The 22764-nt window shown below is 43.5% G+C and overlaps 1 protein-coding gene across 12 annotated transcripts in view; it reads left to right on the top strand.

Moving 5' to 3' along the window:
* The window catches only part of MPHOSPH9 (M-phase phosphoprotein 9), a 79592-nt gene that overhangs the window by 6179 nt on the left and 50649 nt on the right, over positions 1–22764 (top strand). For 6 of the 12 annotated variants that reach the window (XM_023205811.3, XM_023205807.3, XM_023205809.2 and 3 more), the window contains 6 exons: positions 388–541; positions 4821–4910; positions 6021–6535; positions 9417–9540; positions 14795–14885; positions 19155–19261. In XM_023205811.3, the coding sequence (XP_023061579.1) occupies positions 388–541; positions 4821–4910; positions 6021–6535; positions 9417–9540; positions 14795–14885; positions 19155–19261 (1081 nt within the window). Of the gene's footprint in view, positions 1–387; positions 542–4820; positions 4911–5064; positions 5086–6020; positions 6536–9416; positions 9541–14794; positions 14886–19154; positions 19262–22764 lie in introns of those variants that run through there. The other 6 variants (XM_023205818.3, XM_023205815.2, XM_023205822.3 and 3 more) reach the window with 3 other exon arrangements.

Below are 22764 nucleotides of genomic sequence, written 5' to 3'. Positions count from 1 at the left end.
CAGTGGAGAAAGGATCCCCACTGCACAATGAAGGGCTTTCTTAAAGTTGGGGGAAATAATCCTCTGAAATAGGGGAGATCAGAGAAGCTGAAAATTAATCTTATTGTTTAGCACAGACTTTTTTTATTTTCTGCTGATCTTTTGGAGTGTTCTCTCACTTCTGGAAAAGGTCTTTCTGTTGTGTTCTTAAAAAGAATACAGTGCGGTCTTTTTACTGCCCTTTTCCTTTTGTGAACCAACTTGTGATCAGATTTTCAACAAATGAGGTGCCATTAGAGGGATTAAATATCAGTGGTTTTGTACTGCTCTGCTAAATCTTGAACTGCTGAATTATTCAACACTTTGATAGAGTGAAGAAAACCATTTGAATTATTTATGTTTCAACAGAAGTAGTCCCCACCTTAGTACAAATGGGGTATCCTCTTTCTCAGGGAAGACCAGACCATCTGTAATTCAAGGTACAGTTGAAGTCCTTACTTCTTTAATGCAAGAGCTACAAAACAGTGGAAAGACTGATTCGGAACTTTGGAAAAGCTGTGAGGTATCTCATTTTGTTTTATTTTTGTAATTTTAAAATAATTGTATTAAAACATACCTCTACTAAACTCTAAATTATTAGAAATTTATGTCCTGAAGAGCATGACACTTTTAAGTTAATGCTAAAGTGGTCAAGTATATTAATTTGGGAATGATATTGAATGAATGGGAAAAAGGTGATCAAAAGTATTTTTTAACAATATATTACTGATTAGACATTCTAATTTGTATATTAAATATGAACTAAAACATTGTCTTCATTCAGAGACCTGAGAATCCCAAAATTATTAAAATTGTTACTAATTGTAATGTTGTCAGTAACTTATATGGAATTGTCATCATTTTAAAAAACCTAAATCCACTTTGAAATATTTTCAATGTTCTAATTATAAATTGAAGCTTCTATTTAGTACCTTACCATATTCAGCTGTGATACATTCCATTATATTGTTTTCAGATCAGTGGTTCTTTCTTTGGTTCATAGGTTAAACTGTGATATAAAAATGTGACAGTTAAAAGAATACTTACATGGCCAAACACAGTGGCTCACGCCTATAATCCTTTCACTTTAGGCGGCCAAGGTGGGAGGTTTGGTTGAGGCCAGGAGTTTCAGACTAGCCTGGGCAAGATAGCGAGACCCCGTCTCTACAAATATAAATACATACATAAATTAGCTGGGCATGGTGGCATGGGGTCTGTAGTCATAGCTACTTGGGAGGCTGATGTGGGAGGATCACTTGAACCCAGGAGGTCAGAGTTGCAGTGAGCTATGATCACAGCACTACACTGCAGCCTAGGTGACAGACTGAGACCCTGTCTCTCTCTCTCTGAAAATAGAGAACCTGTAATCCCAGCACTTAAGGAGGCAGAGGTAGATAGCTTGAGCCCAGGAGTTTGTGACCTGCTTGGGCAACATAACTAGACCCCCTCAGTAAAAAACAAAGCAAAACAAAACAAAAAACAAAAAACCTTACATATAAATTTTGTTTCATAGAATAATGCTCAAGATAGACTTTCTTAAGGCTGAATTTGATAGTTTTTAATAGAAATGTATAAACCATTATTCTTAGAAAGCACTAGATCTTATTTTAAACGTTAATTATACTTTTAAAAGCATAATTTGTGTTATTTTTTAGAAAGTAGAGTAAGCGAAATGAAAGATTACCTGGTTTAAGAATTCAATAACAGCAACTGCTGGGTGTAATTATTTATATCCATTATCCATAATTATTGGAATTATAAGAAAGTATTACTATATGCTTAAAAAAATTGAGTTTTCAGTTTTTATACTTTATGCTTGTTTGTATATAATAATCAGTATATACTAATGTGAAAGACCTTTAAAAATGCCCATACAAATGCAATTAAAAATGGAATGTTTTATTAAATATATTAAATGTTTCCCCTAATGTATCTACTCATTAGCTTTTTGTTTGTTTGTTTTTGAGACAGAGTCTTGCTCTGTTGCCCAGGCTGGAGTGCCGTGGTGCGATCTTGGCTCATAGCAACCACTGTCTCCCAGTTTCAAGTGATTCTCCTGCCTCAGTTTCTTGAGTAGCTGAGATCACAGACGAGTGCCACCATGCCCACCTAATTTTTATATTTTTAGTAGAGAAGGGGTTTTGCCATGTTGGCCAGGCTGGTCTCGAACTCCTGACCTCAGGTAATCTGCCTGCCTTGGCTTCCCAAAGTGCTGGGATTACAGGCATAAGCCACCATGGCTGGCCCTCATTAGCTTTTGATACCTGAATTAACATGCTTTAGAACAAAGGAGGCATTGCCATAATGTAGTTTAACTTCTGGAAAATTTGTGTTTAACTAGAAATTGTTACTTTTAACAATTTGAAATCAACATTTTTTTTTGACATCAGCATCTTTTTTTTTTTTTTTTGAGATGGAGTCTTGCTCTGTCGCCCAAGCTGGAGTGCAGTGGCCGGATCTCAGCTCACTGCAAGCTCCGCCTCCCGGGTTTACGCCATTCTCCTGCCTCAGTCTCCTGAGTAGCTGGGACTACAGGCGCCCGCCACCTCGCCTGGCTAGTTTTTTGTATTTTTTGGTAGAGACGGGGTTTCACCGTGTTAGCCAGGATGGTCTCGATCTCCTGACCTCATGATTCGCCCGTCTCGGCCTCCCAAAGTGCTGTGATTACAGGCTTGAGCCACCGCGCCTGGCCTGACATTAGCATCTTAAGTCAGAATCAGAATATATTCCCCTCCATACCTCTCCCCTTCCTTCCCTCCCACCTCCCTCCTCCCTCCTTCCCTCCCTCCCTCCCTCCCTTCCTTCCTTCTCTTTGTTTCTTTTTCTCCTCTTTCATTCTCTCTCTCTCTTTTTTTTTTTTTTTGAAATAGGGTCTCACTCTGTCACCCAGGCTGGAGTGCAGTGGCACAATCTCTGTTCACTGCATCTTCAACCTCTTGGGCTCAAGCCATCCTCCCACGTCAGCCTCCCGAGTAGCTGGGACTACAGGTGCATACCACCATGCCCAGCTAATTTTTGTATTTTTTGTTGAGACAGGGTTTTGCTATGTTGCCCAGGTTAGTCTTGAACTCATGAACTCAAATGATCCACCCACCTTGGCCTCCCAAAGTGCTGGAATTACAGGCATGAGCCGCTGTGCCCAGCCTCTGAGCTCTCTTTTTATAACAGCTTTCAAAATAACATCAATTTATATTATCCTAAAATGAAATTCATAGGTAAAATAACCTACCTGTACCCACTTTAAAAAATCAATAACATGTATTTGGATATATCCATGTGAGGCACATGTTCATTAGAAGACATGATGAAGTAGTCACGTTTACTTGTATGTAGACTCACTGTGAATTCAGCAGCTGAACACAGATCGATGTAGCAATGGTGTGTTGATGATCCAGGTATTGTATACAGCACCTCCACTGGTGACATGCTTTTCTGAACGGGTGACCAACTTCTAATGAGATTTTGAAGCAAGTTTGTTTCGATGTTATGAATACTGTGCAAAATATTTATTGTTTTGTAATATAAAATGGACACAGGACAATTCTTCGTCGTGGGGGACTGCCCTATGATCTGCATGCCTGAACCCTGCCCACTAAATGCCAGTGACGTCCCCACAGCTTTGTCGTGACTGTGACCTTACAGATTTCTAACATGGAGTTCCTTCCCCATTGAGATCACTGCATCATATTTAAATTTAAAACTTAGGCCTGTAATCCCAGCACTTCAGGAGACCGAGGCAGATGGATCAGTTGAAGTCAGGAGTTCGAGAACAGCCTGGCCAACATGGTGAAACCGTGTCTCTACTAAAAAATATAAAAATTAGCCAAACATGGTGACACATGCCTGTCGTCTCAGCTACTTGGGAGGCTGAGGCATGAGAATTGCTTGAACTCGGGAGTCAGAGGTTGCAGTGAGCCCAGGTCATGCCACTGCACTCCAGCCTGGGTGAGAGAGCGAGAGACCCCTTCTCAAAAAATAAATAAATAAAACTTAATCCTCTTAGCCACCTATGAGATGTTGTTATTCCCATTTTATAAAGTAGGAAACTGAGGTACAAATAAATTTGTCCAGGGCCCCGCAAGTTTTTAGTGGAGAGCTTGGAGTTAGAGTGGGGCAGGGGTAGGAGACAGAGTTCACAAAGTGAACAATTAAGAGACTTTCTGATGTGGCAAATGCTATGAGGGAAATACATAGGATGATAAGAAAGAAAGGAACTGTTAGGATGGTTTGAGAAGATGACAATTAGGCTGAAATTGCAGGGTGGGAAGACAGCAGTCAGGGTGGGAAGACAGTAGCCATGGTGAGAGCTGAGCAAGAGCTTGCCAGGTGGCGGGCACAGCAGGTGCTCAGCTGTGAGGTGGGAGACAATTGTGGCATGCTCAAGAACAGGATGCCCGGGAGGCAGGTGCGCAGCCAGCAGGGGACAGAGGGCTGGGGTGAAGTGGGGAGGTGCGTAGGAGCCAGACAGTGCAGAGCCGTCTAAGGAGAGCTTAGGAGTGGAAAGATGCTGAAAGGCTTTATGCAGGCAGGTAGTTTTCATAGCCACTTCCTGCTGTTGTGTATTGCTGCATATGGTCTGTGGCTGAAAGTCTCCCAGCCTTGAGGCTGAATGTAGCCTTCTGTAGAACTCCCTGCTCCCTTCGTGTGACGTGCTGGCATACTCCAGCTATGAGATTGCTGATGGCTCTTGGGATTCGGGATGGATCATGACCTAAAAAGGGCTATTTTACACTGGAGGAATTGTTCTGTGAAATGTTAAGTCAAAAAATTATTTTTAACTAACATATTTTATAATTTAATAGACCAGGTGGTTACAGCTATTCAATTTGGTGGAAAAACAATGCCAAGAACAGATAGTTGCCCAGCAGGAGCAGTTCCACAACCAAATTCAAGTAAGTTGTCATTTACATTGATTCTTTTTTTATATACATATGCATATACATACACAACACATATAGAAATGGAGTCTCACTCTTGTCGCCTAGGTTGGAGTGCAGTGGCGTGATCTCAGCTCACTATAACCTCTGCCTCATGAGTTCAAGCCATTCTCCTGCCTGAGTGTCCCAAGTAGGTGAGATTACAGGCACCCGCCAACACGCCTGGCTAATTTTGGTATTTTTAGTAGAGATGGGGTTTTGCCATGTTCGCCAGGCTGCTCTCGAACTCCTGACCTCAGGTGATCCACCCGCCTTGGCCTCCTGCCTGGCACTTTTTAAATTTTATTTTTATTTATTTTTTTTGAGATGAAGTCTCACTCTGTTGCCCAGGCTGGAGTGCAATGGCACGGTCTTGGCTCACTGCAACCTCCACCTCCCAGGTTCAAGCAATTCTCTTGCCCCAGCCTCCTGAGTAGCTGAGAATACAGGTGTGTGCCACCATAACTGGCTAATTTTTGTATTTTTAGTAGAGAGAGGGTTTCATCATGTTGGCCAGGCTGATCTTGACCTCCTGACCTCGTGATCTGCCCGCCTCGGCCTCCCAAAGTGCTGGGATTACAGGCATGAGCCACCACGCCCAGCGTCCTTTTTTATATTTGTAAGAAAAAACAATATGTTGTATCAATTTTTGTTTTTTGAGACAAGGTCTTACTCTGTCACCCAGGCTGGCGTGCAGTGACACGATTTTAGTTGACTGCAACCTCCACCTCCGGGGTTCAAGAAATTCTCCTGCCTCAGCCTCCTGAGTAGCTGGAATTACAGATGCGCACCACCATGTCTGGCTAATTTTTAGTAGAGTCAGGGTTTCACCATGTTGGCTAGGCTGGTCTTGAGCTCCTGACCTTGTGATCTGCCCACCTCGCCCTCCCAAAGTGTTGGGATTACAGGCATGAGCCACTGTGCCTGGGCACCAGCCTTAGTTTTGTTTATAAACTAAAGATAAAGCATCACATTTTTTTAGAATAATATTTCATCATATTTTGAAACATGATATTCTTGTAGCAGTCATAAAAATATGATGTTTAATATACTTTCTTACCCAAATCTGTAACTTTGTATTTCCAGCATATACAGGAGGAGATAAAAAATTTAGTCAAATTACAGACTAGTAGTGCTTCCTGTGAAGGAAATTCTTCAAACAAACAAGTATCTTCGGAAAGTCAAATGGGTTTTTTTTCTGAAAGCAGTGAGAGAAATGAATCTGTTATCCATTATCCTGAATCCACAGAACCTGAAATACAGCAAGAAATGTCCACGTCACAACCAGACTGCAATGTGGATAGTAGCTCAATAAGCAGTGGATATGGCACCTTTTGTATCTCAGATTTAAATCCGTACAAATCTAAAGACCCTAGGGAGTTCATGGAGCACATAGATGTTCCCAAAGGACAGTATGTAGCACCTGCGGTGCCGGCCGATTCACTTGTAGATGGCGTGAAAAATGAGAGTTTTTATATACAGACTCCTGAAGAGTGCTGTGCGTCTTTAAAGGAAGATGTATCCATTTTTCCTGGTGAATTTGAACATAATTTTCTTGGTGAAAATAAGGTTTCTGAAGTATACAGTGGGAAAACAAATAGGTAAGTAGAATTTCCATCGTTCGAAGGGAGTTTATTACATTTAGAATCTAGTAAATAAAGTTTCTTTTAATGGACTATAATAGAATGGGATGTATTTGAACATTTATCAGTTTGTTGCCTGTAGAAAATTGAAATAAACAAATCACACCACACTATATTCTAATGATACTGACTTTCTTCCCATCTCTAATGTTGTAAGACTGCTAAACTCTTAAGGTCTGAAACTTTGCCAGAAAATAGAAAAGATATTTTTAGCAGACAGGACTGTATCAATAGTGGAAGTTTTTCATACATGTTCATGTAATTTGAATAATTTTTTTTTTTTAAAGGTGGGGGTCTTGCTTTGTTGCCCAAGCTCGTGTGCAGTGGTGCGATTATAGCTCACTGCAGCCTAGAATTCCTGGGCTCAAGTGATCCTCCTGAGTAGCTAGGACTATGAGTGCATGCTGTGTTATCATGTCTAGCTGAAACTGAAAATTATATACGGGGTTACCCAATTTTATGTTTTTTGTTTTTGTTTTTGAGATGGAGTCTTTCTCTGTCTTGCAGGCTGGAGTGTAGTGGCGCAATCTCAGCTCACTGCAACCTCTGCCTCCCTGGTTCAAGTGATACTCCTGCCTTAAGCCTCCTGAGTAGCTGGGACTGCAGGTGCGGGCCACCACACCTGGCTAGTTTTTGTATTTTTAGTAGAGACATAGTTCCACTATGCTGGGCAGGCTGGTCTGTCTCCTGACCTCAGGTGATCTGCCCACCTCGGCCTCCCAAAGTGCTGGGATTACGGTGTAAGCCACTGCGCCTGGCCCCGATTTTATGTTTTTTATTTTCCTTTTTCTAGTCTGTATCCTGCTGAATGTTTTTGTTTGTTTCTTTTGTTTTGTTTTTATTTATTTATTTTTTAAGACAGAGTCTCACTCTGTCACTCAGGCTGGAGTGCAGTGGTACAATTGTAGCTCACTGCAACCTCTACCTCCCGGGTTCGTATGATTCTCCTGCCTCAGCCTCCTGAGTAGCTGGGACTACAGGCATGTACCACCATGTCCAGCTAATTTTTGTATTTTTAGTAGAGACTGGGTTTTGCCGTGTTGGCCAGGCTGTTCTCAGACTCCTGACCTCAAGTGATCTGCCCACCTAGGCCTCCCGAAGTGCTGGGATTATAGGCGTGAACCACTGCCCGACCTGAATGTTTGTTATGTATAAAAAGAATTTTTATAAATTTAGTGATATTTCATGACAAAGGAGGCTTTTTGGTAAACTGGCTGAATGTTTGTAAAACAATCCTTAAAAATTTCATAATTTATCCCAAATTTTTAGTTTCATATCCCTGAATTGTGTCATCTAAAGCAACACAAATCTTATGTATGTTCAAGTATAATGATTGGTTTATGCCAACAAATACACTTTCATTGTAGAGATACATTTAGCACTTGGAAAGGCAAATGTAGTGGTTTTAGTTCTAGTCTATGGCTACAGATTTTGTGTATTATTATTATTTTTTTTTCTTTTTTTTTTTTTTTTTGAGACGGAGTCTCGCTCTGTCACCCAGGCTGGAGTGCAGTGGCCGGATCTCAGCTCACTGCAAGCTCCGCCTCCCGAATTTACGCCATTCTCCTGCCTCAGCCTCCCAAGTAGGTGGGACTACAGGCGCCCGCCACCACGCCCGGCTAGTTTTTTGTATTTTTTGGTAGAGACGGGGTTTTACCGTGTTAGCCAGGATGGCAGGATGGTCTCGATCTCCTGACCTCGTGATCCGCCCGTCTTGGCCTCCCAAAGTGCTGGGATTACAGGCTTGAGCCACCACGCCTGGCCGACTTTGTGTATTATTAGTCACTGTTAGTCTTTTTTTTTTTTTTTTTGAGACGGAGTCTCACTCTGTTGCCCAGGCTGGAGTACAGTGGTGTGATCTCGGTTCACTGCAAGCTCTGCCTCCCGGGTTCATGCCATTCTCCTGCCTCAGCCTCCTGAGTACCTTTTAGTAGAGACGGGGTTTCACCGTGTTAGCCAGAATGTTCTCGATCTCCTGACCTTGTGATCCACCCGCCTCGGCCTCCCAAAGTGCTGGGATTACAGGCGTGGGCCACTGCGCCCAGCCAATCACTGTTAGTCTTTTTGTTTACTTTGCCTTTGATAATAAGAAATTGAAAAAGTGATGTAGGTGAATTAATAAAAATTCATTATCTTACCACTATTAGAAAAAACAACTGGCTGGGCACAGTGGCTCACACTTGTAATCCCAGCACTTTAGGAGACTGAGACGTGTGGATCACTTGAGCCCAGGAGTTCGAGATCAGCCTGGGCAACATGGCAAGACCCTGTCTCTACAAAACAAAAAATACAAAAATTAGCTGGATGTGGTGGTGCCCACCTGTGGTCCCAGCTACTCGGGAGGCTGAGGTGGGAGGATCACCTGAGCTGAGGAAGGGTCAGGCTGCAGTGAGCTGTGATTGCACGATTGCCACTGCATTCTAACCTGGGTGTTAGGGAGGGCCTCTATTAAAAAAAAAAAGAAAAACAACTGAAAACAACTGGTGGTTAGCTTTATATATGAAGTACAATATCTAAAGAAGTAATTTTGGAACCCAGTGTGGTGGCTCATGCCTGTCATCCCAGTACTTTGGGAGACTGAAGAGAGGTCAGGAGTTTGAGACCAGTCTGGCCAACATGGTGAAACCCCAACTCTAGAAAAATACAAAAATTAGCTGGGTGTGGTGGTGCGTCTGTATTCCTACCTACTCAGGAGACTGAGGCACAAGAATTGCTTGAACCTAGGAGATGGAGGTTGCAGTGAGCTGAGATTGCGCCACTGTACTCCAGCCTGGGTGACACAGCAAGACTCTGTCTCAAAACCAAAAAAAAGTAATTTTGGTTTTCTCTTCTTAAATAGTAATGCTATAACATCATGGGCACAAAAACTGAAACAGAACCAACCAAAGAGAGCACATGTAGAAGATGGAGGTTCAAGATCTCAACAAGGAAATGCGCAAAACAAGAAGACACCAATTGAGAAAGTAGGTGAAAAATCACTTTCCCTGCGGGCTCCAGTACTGATGATTGTGTGGGTTTAGTACACGCTCATGAACAAAATTCTCATGCCCTTTCTTTTATATTGTTAATTTGTTCATTTATACATTTTTTTTTTTTGAGATGGAGTTTCACTCTTGTGGCCTAGGCTAGAGTGCAATGGTGTGATCTCAGCTCACTGCAACTTCCGCCTCCCCGGTTGAAGCGATTCTCCTGTCTCATCTCCCTGAGTACCTGGGATTACAGGCGTGTGCCACCATGCCTGGCCAAGTTTTGTATTTTTAGTAGAGACGGGGTTTCACCATGTTGGCCAGGCTGGTCTCGAACTCCTGACCTCAGGTGATCCACCCACCTTGGCCTCCCAAAGTGCAGGGATTACAGGCATGAGCCATCACACCCAGCCCGTTTATGTATCTTTCTTTTGGTGTTTCAGAGGATTAGAAATAATGATTCGCTGTAAGTGTTTCTTCTTTAGTAGATGGAAATCAAGGCTAATAAAGGATAAAATATTATGAAAATGAATCATTTGCAAAGGTCCTATTTCTCTTTGTACTGCAAATGTTTACATTTAGCCAGAGAGTAACCCCTTTAATTGTTTTTTTGTTTTTTTTTTTTTTGAGACGGAGTCTTGCTCTGTCGCTCAGGCTGGAGTGCAGTGGCCGGATCTCAGCTCACTGCAAGCTCCGCCTCCCGGGTTCACGCCATTCTCCTGCCTCAGCCTCCCGAGTAGCTGGGACTACAGGCGCCTGCCACCTCGCCCGGCTAGTTTTTTGTATTTTTTAGTAGAGATGGGGTTTCACCGTGTTAGCCAGGATGGTCTCGATCTCCTGACCTCGTGATCTGCCCGTCTCGGCCTCCCAAAGTGCTGGGATTACAGGCTTGAGCCACCCCGCCCGGCCCATTTAACTGTTTAAAATAAACTTTCTTTTTTTAATTTTAATTTTTAAATTTTTATTATTATTATTTTTTGAGACAGAGTCTTGCTCTGTCCCCCAGGCTGGAGTGCAGTGGCGCAATCTCGGCTCACTGCAAGCTCTGCCTCCCAGGTTCACGCCATTCTCCTGCCTCAGCCTCCCGAGTTGCTGGGATTACAGGCATGTGCCACCATGCTCAACTAATTTTTTTTTTTTTTTTTTTTTTGAGACGGAGTCTCACTCTGTCCCAGGCTGGAGTGCAGTGGCGTGATCTCGGCTCAGTGCAAGCTCCGCCTCCCGGGTTCATGCCATTCTCCTGCCTCAGCCTCCCACGTAGCTGGGACTATAGGTGCCCACCACCGCGCCTGGCTAATTTTTTGTATATTTAGTAGAGACGGGATTTCACCGTGGTCTCGATCTCCTGACCTTGTGATTCTCCCGCCTCGGCCTCCCATAGTGCTGGGATTACAGGCGTGAGCCACTGCGCCCGGCCCCTGACTGATTTTTTTGTATTTTTAGTAAAGACGGGGTTTCACCATGTTGGCCAGGCTGGTCTAGAACTCCTGATCTCAGGTGACCCACCCGCCTCGGCCTCCCAAATGCTGGGATTACAGGCGTGAGCTACCAGTTAGTTCTATTTTAGAAAAGCCATTTAGCACTGTGTTCTGTTTTAGAAAAGTAATTTAGTAGTGAATTGGTAGGTCTATTTTAGAAAAGCCCTTTAGTTTAGAACTGTGTTGGTAGTTCTATTCTGTTGACTCTCTGTGCCATCAATGATGGTGTATCCTTGTTTGGTATGACAGCAGAAAAACATTTGGAGATGGGTAAAAATTGCTTTTTCTCGTTGGGATAGATTGGTATAAAGGGAGAATGTTTTCATACACAGTAGTTTCTTTTCTTCTGTTTTTGCTAAGATTACAGGTCTTCTTGTGCAGACTTCTGCTTCTGATAAACTTTGGCCTTGTGGTTATGTAGTCAGTGGGTTCCCCGATGTTCTCGCTGTCCTTTGTGATTGTAGCTCAGTATATGCCATGTAGCCCCATGGTTCTGCCTTTGCTGCACATTAGGCTCACCTGAGGAGATTTAAAACTCTGCTTCTCCTGGCTTCCAAGCCTAGGTGCTAACCTGTGTTTTGGGACTTTAATCAGGTGATGCTGATGTGCGGTAGAGTCTAGGAGCCGCTGGTTAATTAGGCCACTGCCTAATTTTCCTTCTCTATTCAGTGGAGAATCAGACCAGCTGCCCATGGTCTGGCCCTGCCTTTGAAATGCTCTTCTGCTAACATCTTCTACCTCTTGCGATCATAGGGCAGAAAGTGGAGGCAGTGATTCCCTCTGAGTCTTTCTTTGCTCAGCTCCTGGACAAGTTTTAGTTTTCCTTTTTTTGGGTAATTGAAATATTCAGTATTAAATTACTAGGAGAAATCAAGTTTCTTTGATATTTCTGAACGCTAAATGATTTTGAGCTCATGGTGGTTGTTGAATCAGAGACGCCCCCGCCCCCCGAAATGCACTTCTTACGTGATTCTGGATTCACAAAAGTTAGAACTGGCCGGGTGCAGTGGCTCATGCCTGTAATCCCAGCACTTTGGGAGGCTGAGGCGGGTGGATCATGAGATCAGGAGATCGAGACCATCCTGGCTAACATGGTGAAACCCTGTCTCTACTAAAAATACAAAAACTTAGCTGGGCGTGTGGTGGGCGCCTGTAATCCCAGCTGCTCGGGAGGCTGAGGCAGGAGAATGGTGTGAAACCAGGAGGTGGGGCTTGCAGTGAGCCGAGATCGCGCCACTGCACTCCAACCTGGGCGACAGAGCGAGACTCTGTCTCAAAAAAAAAAAAAAAGTTAGAACTTTCCTCTTTATTTAGTTATTTTTCTTCTCTCTTTAGTTTCAGTTTCAGTCTAAAGCAGAGAATGCTTGTTAACCGGATTCTCTTATCCAATTTTCTTTTTATACAATGGTAGTTTATTTTGGGTAAATAGCACCTTTGAAGTAATTTTGAAATTGCATGTTGTTTAGCAGAAGGGTTTTCCAGGACTTGAGTTGCTCTTTGTTTCCTTGGTCCTTTGTCTTGGACAGACTCGACTTTCCCATTTCACAGGCCGAGGGGCTTCGGTGGTGGTTTTTCAGATGGGCTAATATGGTCACTAAAACTCATTAAGGTCCTTGTGCTAAGCTTAGGCCGGCTTCTTGGGCTAAGAGGGTTTATTTTTAGAAGGGCTTTTCATTGCACCCTACTTTTACTTTTAATTAAAAGCTGGGCCTGTTTTCTTCAGTGGATGCCTTGTTTCCCCAGAAGAGTACAGCAGGCGGCTCTGTAAGGTAAGCCCCTGCCAGCCCACTGTGTGTGTGCGGCAGCCGAGTGCACTGAATTTGCATCTCAGAATCCAGACGAGGACAAAATATTTTGCTTGGGATTGTTTGACTTGGACTTTTACTTTTCCAATCACCTTCTCGATGTTTTTTTTTTTTTTTTTTTTTTTTGACAGAGTCTTGCTCTGTCGCCCAGGCTGGAGTACAGTGGGGCAATCTTGACAAGTTCCACCTCCCGGGTTTATGCCATTCTCCTGCCTCAGCCTCCCAAGTAGCTGGGACTACAGGCATCCACCACCACGACTGGCTAATTGTTTGTATTTTTAGTGGGGACGGGGTTTCACCGTGTTAGCCAGGATGGTCTCGATCTGCTGACCTTGTGATCTGCCTGCCTCAGCCTCCCAAAGTGTTGGGATTACAGACATGAGCCACCGCACCCGGCCTTCTGTTGGTCTCAAGTAGTGAGACAAATTGAAACAGGTGGAATTTCTTCCTTGATGAGAAATAAAATAAGTGGTGCCTTATAAGACTGATGTGTTAATCCCCCTTCTTGGTAGGTAGTGTTATCTCAGTGTGATTTTACTTTGGCAGTGGGTTCATGGATGGTTACATACTCTTTACAGGAATTAAAAGTTTGATGAGGGACCTGATAAGATAAATTCCAATAGGAATATTCTCATCACATATCACTGGAAACATTTCTTGTGACAGTGTCAGAGATGTTGTGAGGATTGATTTGCTCAGAATTTTTACTAGAATTGATAAGTAAGCAGAGACTAGTAACCAATTGTTTGTATATAGGAAGTAGTCTACTACTTAAGGCTCATATTATTGATTTATGATTTTTAGAGTTAATCTGATTTATTGTAATTATAATGATAAAAATAAATTGTTAGAGCTTTTAAATTAATTTTTATACTAAATGACTTTAATTCTAGGCACCTCAAATTTGTTTTGGAAGTAAATGACAAATTATAAATACATTTTAGGTCTGAACTCACGAAATAATACCTGCCCCCATTTTTCTCCTTCCAGCTTCATAGAGAACCGAAATAAACTTTTGTAAATTACACAGGCAAAAAAAAAAATATTTGACAGTGAATTCCTATTGGTTAGCATTCTTGTAACCATGGGGAAACCAGGCTTTTTTCTTTTTTTGTGACAGAGTCTTGCTCTGTTGCCCAGGCTAGAGTGCAGTGGCGCGATCTTGGCTCACTGTGACCTCTGCCTCCCAGGTTCAAGTGATTCTCGTGCCTCAGCCTCCAGAGTAGCTGGGCTTATAGGCACCCGCTGCTGTGCCCAGCTAATTTTTGTTTTGTTTTGTTTTGTTTTGTTGAGATGGAGTCTCGCTCTGTCGCCCAGCCTGGAGTGCAGTGGCCGGATCTCGGCTCACTGCAAGCTCCGCCTCCTGGGTTTATGCCATTCTCCTGCCTCAGCCTCCTGTGTAGCTGGGACTACAGGCGCCTGCCACCTCGCCCGGCTAGTTTTTTGTATTTTTAGTAGAGACGGGGTTTCACAGTGTTAGCCAGGATGGTCTCGATCTCCTGACCTTGTGATCCGCCCGTCTCGGCCTCCCAAAGTGCTGGGATTACAGGCTTGAGCCACCGCGCCCGGCCAGTTTTTTGTATTTTTTAGTAGAGACGGGGTTTCACCATGTTAGCCAGGATGGTCTCGATCTCCTGACCTCGTGATCCGCCCGTCTCGGCCTCCCAAAGTGCTGGGATTACAGGCTTGAGCCACCGCGCCCGGCAATTTTTGTATTTTTATTAGAGACGGGGGTTTCATCATCTTGACCAGGCTGGTTTCGAACTTTTGACCTCGTGATCCACCTGCCTCAGCCTCCCAAAGTACTAGGATTGCAGGTGTGAACTACCGCACCTGGCCTAGGCTTTCTTCTTTGTGAACCCTCTGAAGGTTTCTCAACACCTGGTTTGATGCCTGGCTCTTGTTCCTTGGGTCACAGATGGTGCCTAATGACTTTTAGCTGTCAACCAATAGTTTTCTTTCTTGTAGTCTGATTTTGCTGCTGCTACACATCCTCGTACTTTTTACCTCAGTAAACCAGATGAAACTCCAAATGCTTGGATGTCTGATTCAGGAACAGGTATGATACTTAAATTTTTATGTTTTTAATCTAAGCTACACTCAGAGGAAGGTACTTAGTTTTTTAGAGCATTATTTTTAGAAAACAACTTGCCTACATTTCTCCTTATAGGATGATACTGTATAGTAGTATAGTTTTGTAAATATGTTATGTGTTGTGGTGTTCTCTGGTAGCAGCCTTACCTTTGTTTGTTTTGTTTTTTGAGACAGGGTCTCACTGTGTTGCCCAGGCTGGGGTGCAGTGGTGTGATCACAGCTCACTGCAGCCTCAACCTCCTGGGCTCAAGTGATCCTCCCACCTCAGCTTTCCAAGAATAGCTGGGACAACTGGCGGCACCACCATGCCCAGCTACGTTTTGTATTTTTTTGTAGAGACAGGGTTTCGCCCAGTTGGTTGAAACTCAGCTGGTTGTGAACTCCTGGGTGTAAGCAATCCACCTGCCTCAGTTTCTCAAAGTGCTGGGATTACAGACTTCAGCCACCACACCCAGCCACCTTTCTTGTCTTAATTTATGTTACAAGAGCTGTAAAGAGAATGAAGAAGTACTTTTGCAGTTATTTTGAACAGCTATAAAAATTATTAACCTTTTTTGGGTAGTTCAAAATGAATTAAATTCAAACCCTCTGAGCCATCCTTTACACTCCATGGTGAGCTTATTCCAATCTTAATTGCTTTATATACATACTTTTTTTTCCTCCCATATCCCACGTCCAATTCATCAGGATGAATTAGCTTTGCCTTACAAAACTTTCTAGAATCCCACCACTTCTCACCACCTCCACGGCTTCCAGCCTAAGAGTGGCCTCTCATCTATCACCTGGGTTGCTGCTGTCTTCTTAACCAGCCTCTCCACTTCCACTTTTGCACGCTTCAGTCTGTTCTCAACATAGTAGACAAAGTGATCCTCTGAAAAGTTACGTCACATCATGTGACTCCTCTGCTCCAAACCCTGTTGTTCAGAGTCCTTACAGGGGCCCACAGGGCCTAACAACCTAGCCCTGTTACCTCTTTGACCTCACTTTATACTGAGTTGTTCCTCAAATTACAGTGGGGTTATGTCCTGATAAACTCACCATAAATTGAAAATATCATAAGTTGAAAATGGGCTGGGCACAGTGGCTCATGCCTGTAATCCCAGCACTTTGAGAGGCCAAGGTGTGAGGATTGCTTGAGGCCATGAGTTTGACACCAGCTTGAGCAACAAGTTGAGACCCCATCTCTACAAAAGAGTTAAAACATTAGCCAGGGGTAGTGATGCACCTGTAGTGCTAGCTACTTGGAAAGCTGAGATGGGAAGATTGCTTGGGTCTGGGAGGTCAAGGCTGCAGTGAGCCATGATCACATCACTGCACTCCAGCCTGGGCAACACCAAGACCTCGTCTCAAAGAAAAAAAAAAATTGAAAATGCATTTAGTACAGCTAGCTTATTAAACATCATAGCTTAGCCTAGTGTACATTAAATGTGCTCAGAACACTTACATTAGCCTACAGTTGGGCAAAGTTTTCTAACACAAAGTATTTTATAATAAAGTATTGACTATTTCCTAAACTTTATTGAATACTGAGAGTGAAAACAGAATGGTCATACGGGTACTCAAAGTATGGTTTCTACTGACTGCATATTGCTTTTGTGACATGATAAAGTAAAAAAAAAAAAAAAATGAGTCGAACCATTGTAGTTTGGTGATTGTACTCTGTCCCTTTCTTTCTTTCTTTCTTTTTTTTTTTTTTTTGAGACGGAGTTTTGCTCTTGTTGCCTGGGCTGGAGTGCGATGGTGTGATCCCGGCTCACTGCAACCTCCGCCTCCCGGGTTCAAGTAATTCTCCTGCCTCAGCCTTTAGCCTCCCAAGTAGCTGGGATTACAGGCATGCACCACCACGCCCAGTTAATTTTGTATTTTTAGTAGAGACGGAGTTTGTCCATGTTGGTCAGGCTGGTCTTGAACTCCTGACCTCAGACGATCTGCCTGCCTCAGCCTCCCAGAGTGCTGGGATTACAGGCATGAGCCACTGCTCCCGGCTGTGCTCTGTCTGTTTCTTTGATGAGAAGGGAGACTGTCTGCTCAAATGTCCCAGATATGTTTTAGGACTTTTGCATTGGCTGTTTTCCATACTTGAAATGTTCTTCCCCCCATATGAGGGAGCTCCCTGATACATGGCTAAAATGGCTGATGCCCTCTTAATTATCCTCTCAGTAGCCAACCCTGTTCACCTAATTCAAAACTAGTGCCTGCCTACCCCACCCCCCACTACATATCCCCTTTATCCTGTTTTAAAATCTCATCAGAGTGCTTACCATCTATATACTGCATGATTTACTTACTTTTCTTGTCTCACTCCTCCTGCCTCCCCAGCCTGGCACTATAGGTGCTCAATAAACATTTGAATTACTGAGTTATTTACATTGATTCTATATGTCTATACTACTCGCAAAGAAATTGTCAGCTGGGCATGGTGGCTCACACCTGTGATCCCAGCACTTTGGGAAGCCAAGGTGGGCAGATCACTTGACCCCAAGAGGTTGAGACCAGCCTGGGCAACATAGCAAAACTTCGTCTGTACACAAAATACAAAAATTAGCTGGGTGTGGTGGTGTGAGCTTATAGTCCCAGCTACTTGGGAGGCTGAAGGGAATGATGGTTTGAGCTTGGGAGGTCGGGGCTGTAGTGAGCTTTGATTGCACCACTGTACTCCAGCCTGGGAGACAGATCGAGGCCCTGTCTCAAAAAAAAGAAAGAAAGAAAGAAAGAAATTGTCTATTTTAAAATATATTTTAAGGTTGGACCTGGTAGCTCACAACTATAATCCTAGCACTTTGGGAGGCCAAGGAGGGTGGATTGCTTGAGCTCTGGAGTTCGAGACCAGCCTGGGTAACATGGCAAAATCCTGTCTCTAATAAAAGTACAAAAAAAATTTAGCAGGGCTTGGTGGTGTGTGGGGCTAAGCTTCTTGTGGGGCTAAGGCAGGAGGATGTCTTGAACCTGGAAGGTTGAGACTCCAGTGAGCTGGACTGGGCACAGTGGCCCGTGGCTATAATCCCAGCACTTTGGGAGGCCGAGGTGGGAGAATCAGTTGAGATCAGGCGTTCAAGACCAGCCTGGCCAACATGGTGAAGCCCCATCTCTACTAAAAATACAAAAATTAATCTGGGCACGGTGGCTCACACCTGTTATCCCAGCACTTTGGGAGGCCTAGGTGGGCAGATCACTTGAGTCAGGAGTTTAAGACCAGTCTGGCCAAAATGGCAAAACCTTGTCTCTGCTAAAAATACAAAAATTAGCTGGGTGTGGTGGTACATGCCTGTAACCTCAGCTACTCAGGAGGTTGAGGCAGGAGAATCACTTGAACCTGGGAGGCGGAGGTTACAGTGAGCCGAGTTCGCACCATTGTACTCCAGCCTGGGCAACAGAGGGAGACTGTCTCAAAAAAAAAAAAAAGAAAGAAAAAGAGAAAGAAAAAACAACCCAAAAATTAGCTGGTTGTGGTGGCGCAGCACACCTGTAATTCCAACTGCTCAGGAGGCTGAGGCAGGAGAATCGCTTGAACTCGGGAGGCAGAAGTTGCAATAAGCCGAGATCACTCCATTCCATCTTGGGCAACAGATCGAGACTCTGTCTCGAAAAAAGAGACCACAGTAGACTGAGATGGCACCACTGCACTCCAACCTGGGTGACAGAGTGAGACCCTTTCTCAAATAAAAAATAAAAAAATATATTTTATTATTATTTTAATTTTTTTTGAGACAGGGTCTCACTCTATCACTCAGGCTGGAGTACAGTGGCACTTTCTCAGCTCATTACAACCTCTATCTCCTGGGTTCAAGCGATTGTCATGCCTCAGCCTCCCAAGTAGCTGGGATTACAGTGTGTGCCACCACACCTGGCTGATTTTTGGATTTTTAGTAGAGATGGGGTTTCACCATGTTGGCCAGGCTGGTCTCAAACTCCTGACGTTAGGTAATCCTCCTGCCTCAGCTTCCCAAAGTGCTGGGATTACAGGTGTGAGCTACTGCGCCTGGCCAAAAATATATATTTTAAATTGTACCAACTCATCTTGACTTTTTATATTTCAGTTTTAAACATTCGCATCCAGTTAGGACTCTTACATAATACAGAATTTAGATAACTTTTTTTCCATCAAAATTCAAATTACTTTAACTCAAAATTAGTTTCTTCCCATATTTAATTTCCTTTAGATAGAAATGTTATTCTAGAAAGCATTTTTGTTTTTTCCTCACTCTTTTCTATTCTGTGTATTTGTGCACATCAGGATTGACTTACTGGAAACTAGAGGAAAAGGATACACACCACTCTTTGCCTGAAACTTTAGAGAAGACATTTGTATCATTGTCTTCCACAGATGTGTCACCAAACCAGGTAATTTAAAAACCTGTGGGCTGGGCACTGTGGCTCACGCCTTAATCCCAGCACTTTGGGAGGTTGAGGTGGGTGGATCATCTGAGGTCAGGAGTTCAAGACCAGCCTGGCTAACGTGGTGAAACCCTGTTTGTACTAAAAATACAAAAAAATTAGCCAGATGTGCTGGCGCGCGCCTGTTAATCCCAGCTACTTGGGAGGCTGAGGCAGGAGAATCACTTGAACCTGGGAGGCGGAGGTTGTAGTGAACTGAGATTGTGCCATTGCACCCCAGGTTGGACAACGAGAGTAAAACTCCATCTCAAAGAAAGAAAAAATTGTGTGTGTTTGTGTTTTATAATTGTTGCCAGGTACTCAAGTATAAATTTTATTTTTCAACTTCTAAAATACTAGAAAAAGTATGTGCTTTAGAATCATACTCACTTGTTTTCAAATTTAGTCTGTCATTTTTTCCTTATGTAATCTTAGCAGTGCCTCTTGAAAGTGGAATTGAAGGCTGGGTGCCATGACTGAAGCCTGTAATCCCAGCACTTTCATAAGCCAAGGCGGGCGGATCACCTGAGGTTGGGAGGTCAAGACCAGCCTGGTCAACATGGTGAAACCTCATCTCTACTAAAAATACAAAAATTAGCTGGGCGTGGTGGCATGTACTTGTAAACCCAGCTACTCAGGTGGCTGAGGCAGGAGAATCACTTGAACCTAGGAGGTGGAGATTGCAGTGAGCCAAGGTGGTGCCACTGCACTCTAGCCTGGGTGACAGAGCAAGACTCCGTCTCAGCAAAAACAACAACAGAAAAAAGTGGAATTAAAAATTTCATATGTACATATTTCACCTTTGTGTTTTTTCTTTGAGATGGAGTCTTGCTCTGTCGCCCAGGCTGGAGTGTAGTGGTGTGATCTCTGCTCACTGCAACCCCTGCCTCCCAGGTTCAAGCGATTCTCCTGCCTCAACCTCCTGAGTAGCTGGGATTCCAGGCACCTGTCATTATGCCCAGCTGAGTTTTGTATTTGTGTAGAGATGGGGTTTCACCAGGTTGGCCAGGCTGCTCTCAAAACTCCTGACCTCAGGTGATCTGCCCGCCTTGGCATCCCAAAGTGCTGGGATTACAGGTGTGAGCTACTGCACCCAGCCTCCTGTATTTTGATCAGGTAATGAAGGAGTAGCCGGGGAAAAGGAGAAATACTATTAAACTAACCAAGAGACATAAAAATGTATGACATGTACAGACAGACGGGGCAATGTACTTGTAAGCATCAGAGTCTCAATGACAGAAACTGTCTGAAAGGACAGTTCTATACTGCATGAAAGGAACAAAAAGACAGGTCAACAGAGAAATGAAGTACGAGGGAGGTAATATTGTAGGGGGCAAGGCAGGCTTAGTAGGCTTTGCAGTTGCAGGGTTCATTCACAGTGTTAACTTGATCTTGAACATCAGTAAGGGGAACCTGCATTTTGTTGACTGTATAGTATTGTTAACTTCAATGTTTCCCATTTCATGTTCTACCAAGAAACATTTATAAATTAGACTGATACAATGCTTTTTTTTTTTTTTTTTTTTTTTTTACCGCTTTAGAATTTATATTTTGTTCTTATGGAAAGAGTCTTTAGACTTAAACATAGATTTTGTTATGTATCAGTAACTTTTTGTTTTTTTTTTCCATAGAGATGAGATTTTTGCTGTGTTGCCTAGGCTGGTCTCAAACTCCTAGGCTGAAGTGATTCCCGTGCTGACAAGTCTATTTGCTTTATTCTATTTATTTTATTATTTTATTTTAATTTTTTATTTTATATATTTTATTTTTTATTTTTTTAATGTATTAATTTTTTTTTTGAGACGGAGTCTTGCTCTGTCGCCAGGCTGGAGTGCAGTGGTGTGATCTCGGCTCACTGCAGCCTCCACCTCCTGGGTTCAAGCGATTCTCCTGCCTTAGCCTCCTAAGTAGCTGGGACGCTACTGCCATGCCCAGCTATTTTTTTTCTGTTTTTAGTAGAGACAAGGTTCCATCATGTTGGCCAGCATGGTCTCGATCTCCTGACCTTGTGACTCACCTGCCTCAGCCTCCCAAAGTGCCGGGATTACAGGTGTGAGCCACTGTGCCTGGCTTATTATATAACTCTTATGCATACTTTAAAAAGGAAGACATAAGTGAAATAAAAGTGGCTAAAATTCTTTCCTTCTCAGAGGGTTATCTCTTCTCTTCTGTTTCTCTCTCTCTTTCTTCACGGTCTCACTCTGTTGCCCAGGCTGGAGTATAGCAGCTTGATCATAAATCACTGCAGACTCAACCTCCTGGGCTCAGGCGATCCTCTTGCCTCAGTCTCCTGTGTAGCTGATACTACAGTCATGTGTAACCACACCTGGCTCATTTTTTTTTTTTTCTTTAGTAGAGGCAAAGTCTCTCTATGTTGTCCAGGCTGGTCTCTTGAACTCCTGGACTCAAGCAGTCCTCCTGCCTCAGCCTCCAAAGTGCTGGGACAAGAGCATCAGTGATTCTGCATTTCTTTTTTTTTTTTTTGAGACCGAGTCTCGCTCTGTCGCCCAGTCTGGAGTGCAATGGCCAGATCTCAGCTCACTGCAAGCTCCGCCTCCCGGGTTTACGCCATTCTCCTTCCTCAGCCTCCTGAGTAGCTGGGACTACAGGCGCCTGCCACCTCACCCGGCTAGTTTTTTGTATTTTTAGTAGAGATGGGGTTTCACCGTGTTAGCCAGGACGGTCTCGATCTCCTGACCTGGTGATCCGCTCGTCTCGGCCTCCCAAAGTGCTGGGACTACAGGCTTGAGTCACCGCGCCCGGCCTATTCTGCATTTCTGTAAAAAGAATGGAAAGGCCTTTCTGCTTTTTACCTGGCTTAGTAGCATGTAGAACTAGCCTGCTTTGGACTCCCATGTGGAATATGTTGCTAAACATGTCTGATTCCCCCTTCTCTTAAATATTGGTCCTCAGGAGCTTCATTGTAGTGTGTCGGTTTGTCTTCCAAGCTGCTGATACCTATTTGGCCAATTTTGAGCTCATAAGCAGGGAATGACAGCCTATCACAACCACAACTTGGCCCAAAGCAATTATAAGATGCCATTAATTACAAAAGTCATCCCTACTTTAGAGATGTTAACGTGACAAGAACATAAAAGTGGTGAAAAGTAGTACTTTTCTATTCCCATGAGCTTTGAATAGAATAACCCCAACTATTCCCCCAGGCCACTAGGCTGTGGCCATAGCCAGAGTAATCCACTTTTCACAGGCTTCAGGTCTTGAAAAGGCTTCTTTAGGTTGTTGGCATGTAAGGAATGAATTCTACAGCAGGATTATGGGAATTGTGGTACTTTTTTGAGGCAGAATCTCTCTGTTTCATAGGCTGGAATGCAGTGGTGTGATCTCGGCTCACTGCATCCTCTGCCTCCTGGGTTCAAGCGATTCTCTTGCTTCAACCTCCCAAGTAGATGGGATTACAGGCACGTGCTGCCACGCCCGGCTAATTTTTGTGTTTTTAGTAGAGATGGGGT

Source organism: Piliocolobus tephrosceles, chromosome 10 (assembly GCF_002776525.5).
Source record: "Piliocolobus tephrosceles isolate RC106 chromosome 10, ASM277652v3, whole genome shotgun sequence".
Classification (NCBI taxonomy): domain Eukaryota; kingdom Metazoa; phylum Chordata; class Mammalia; order Primates; family Cercopithecidae; genus Piliocolobus; species Piliocolobus tephrosceles.
This window is presented reverse-complemented; position numbering and strand designations above follow the sequence as displayed.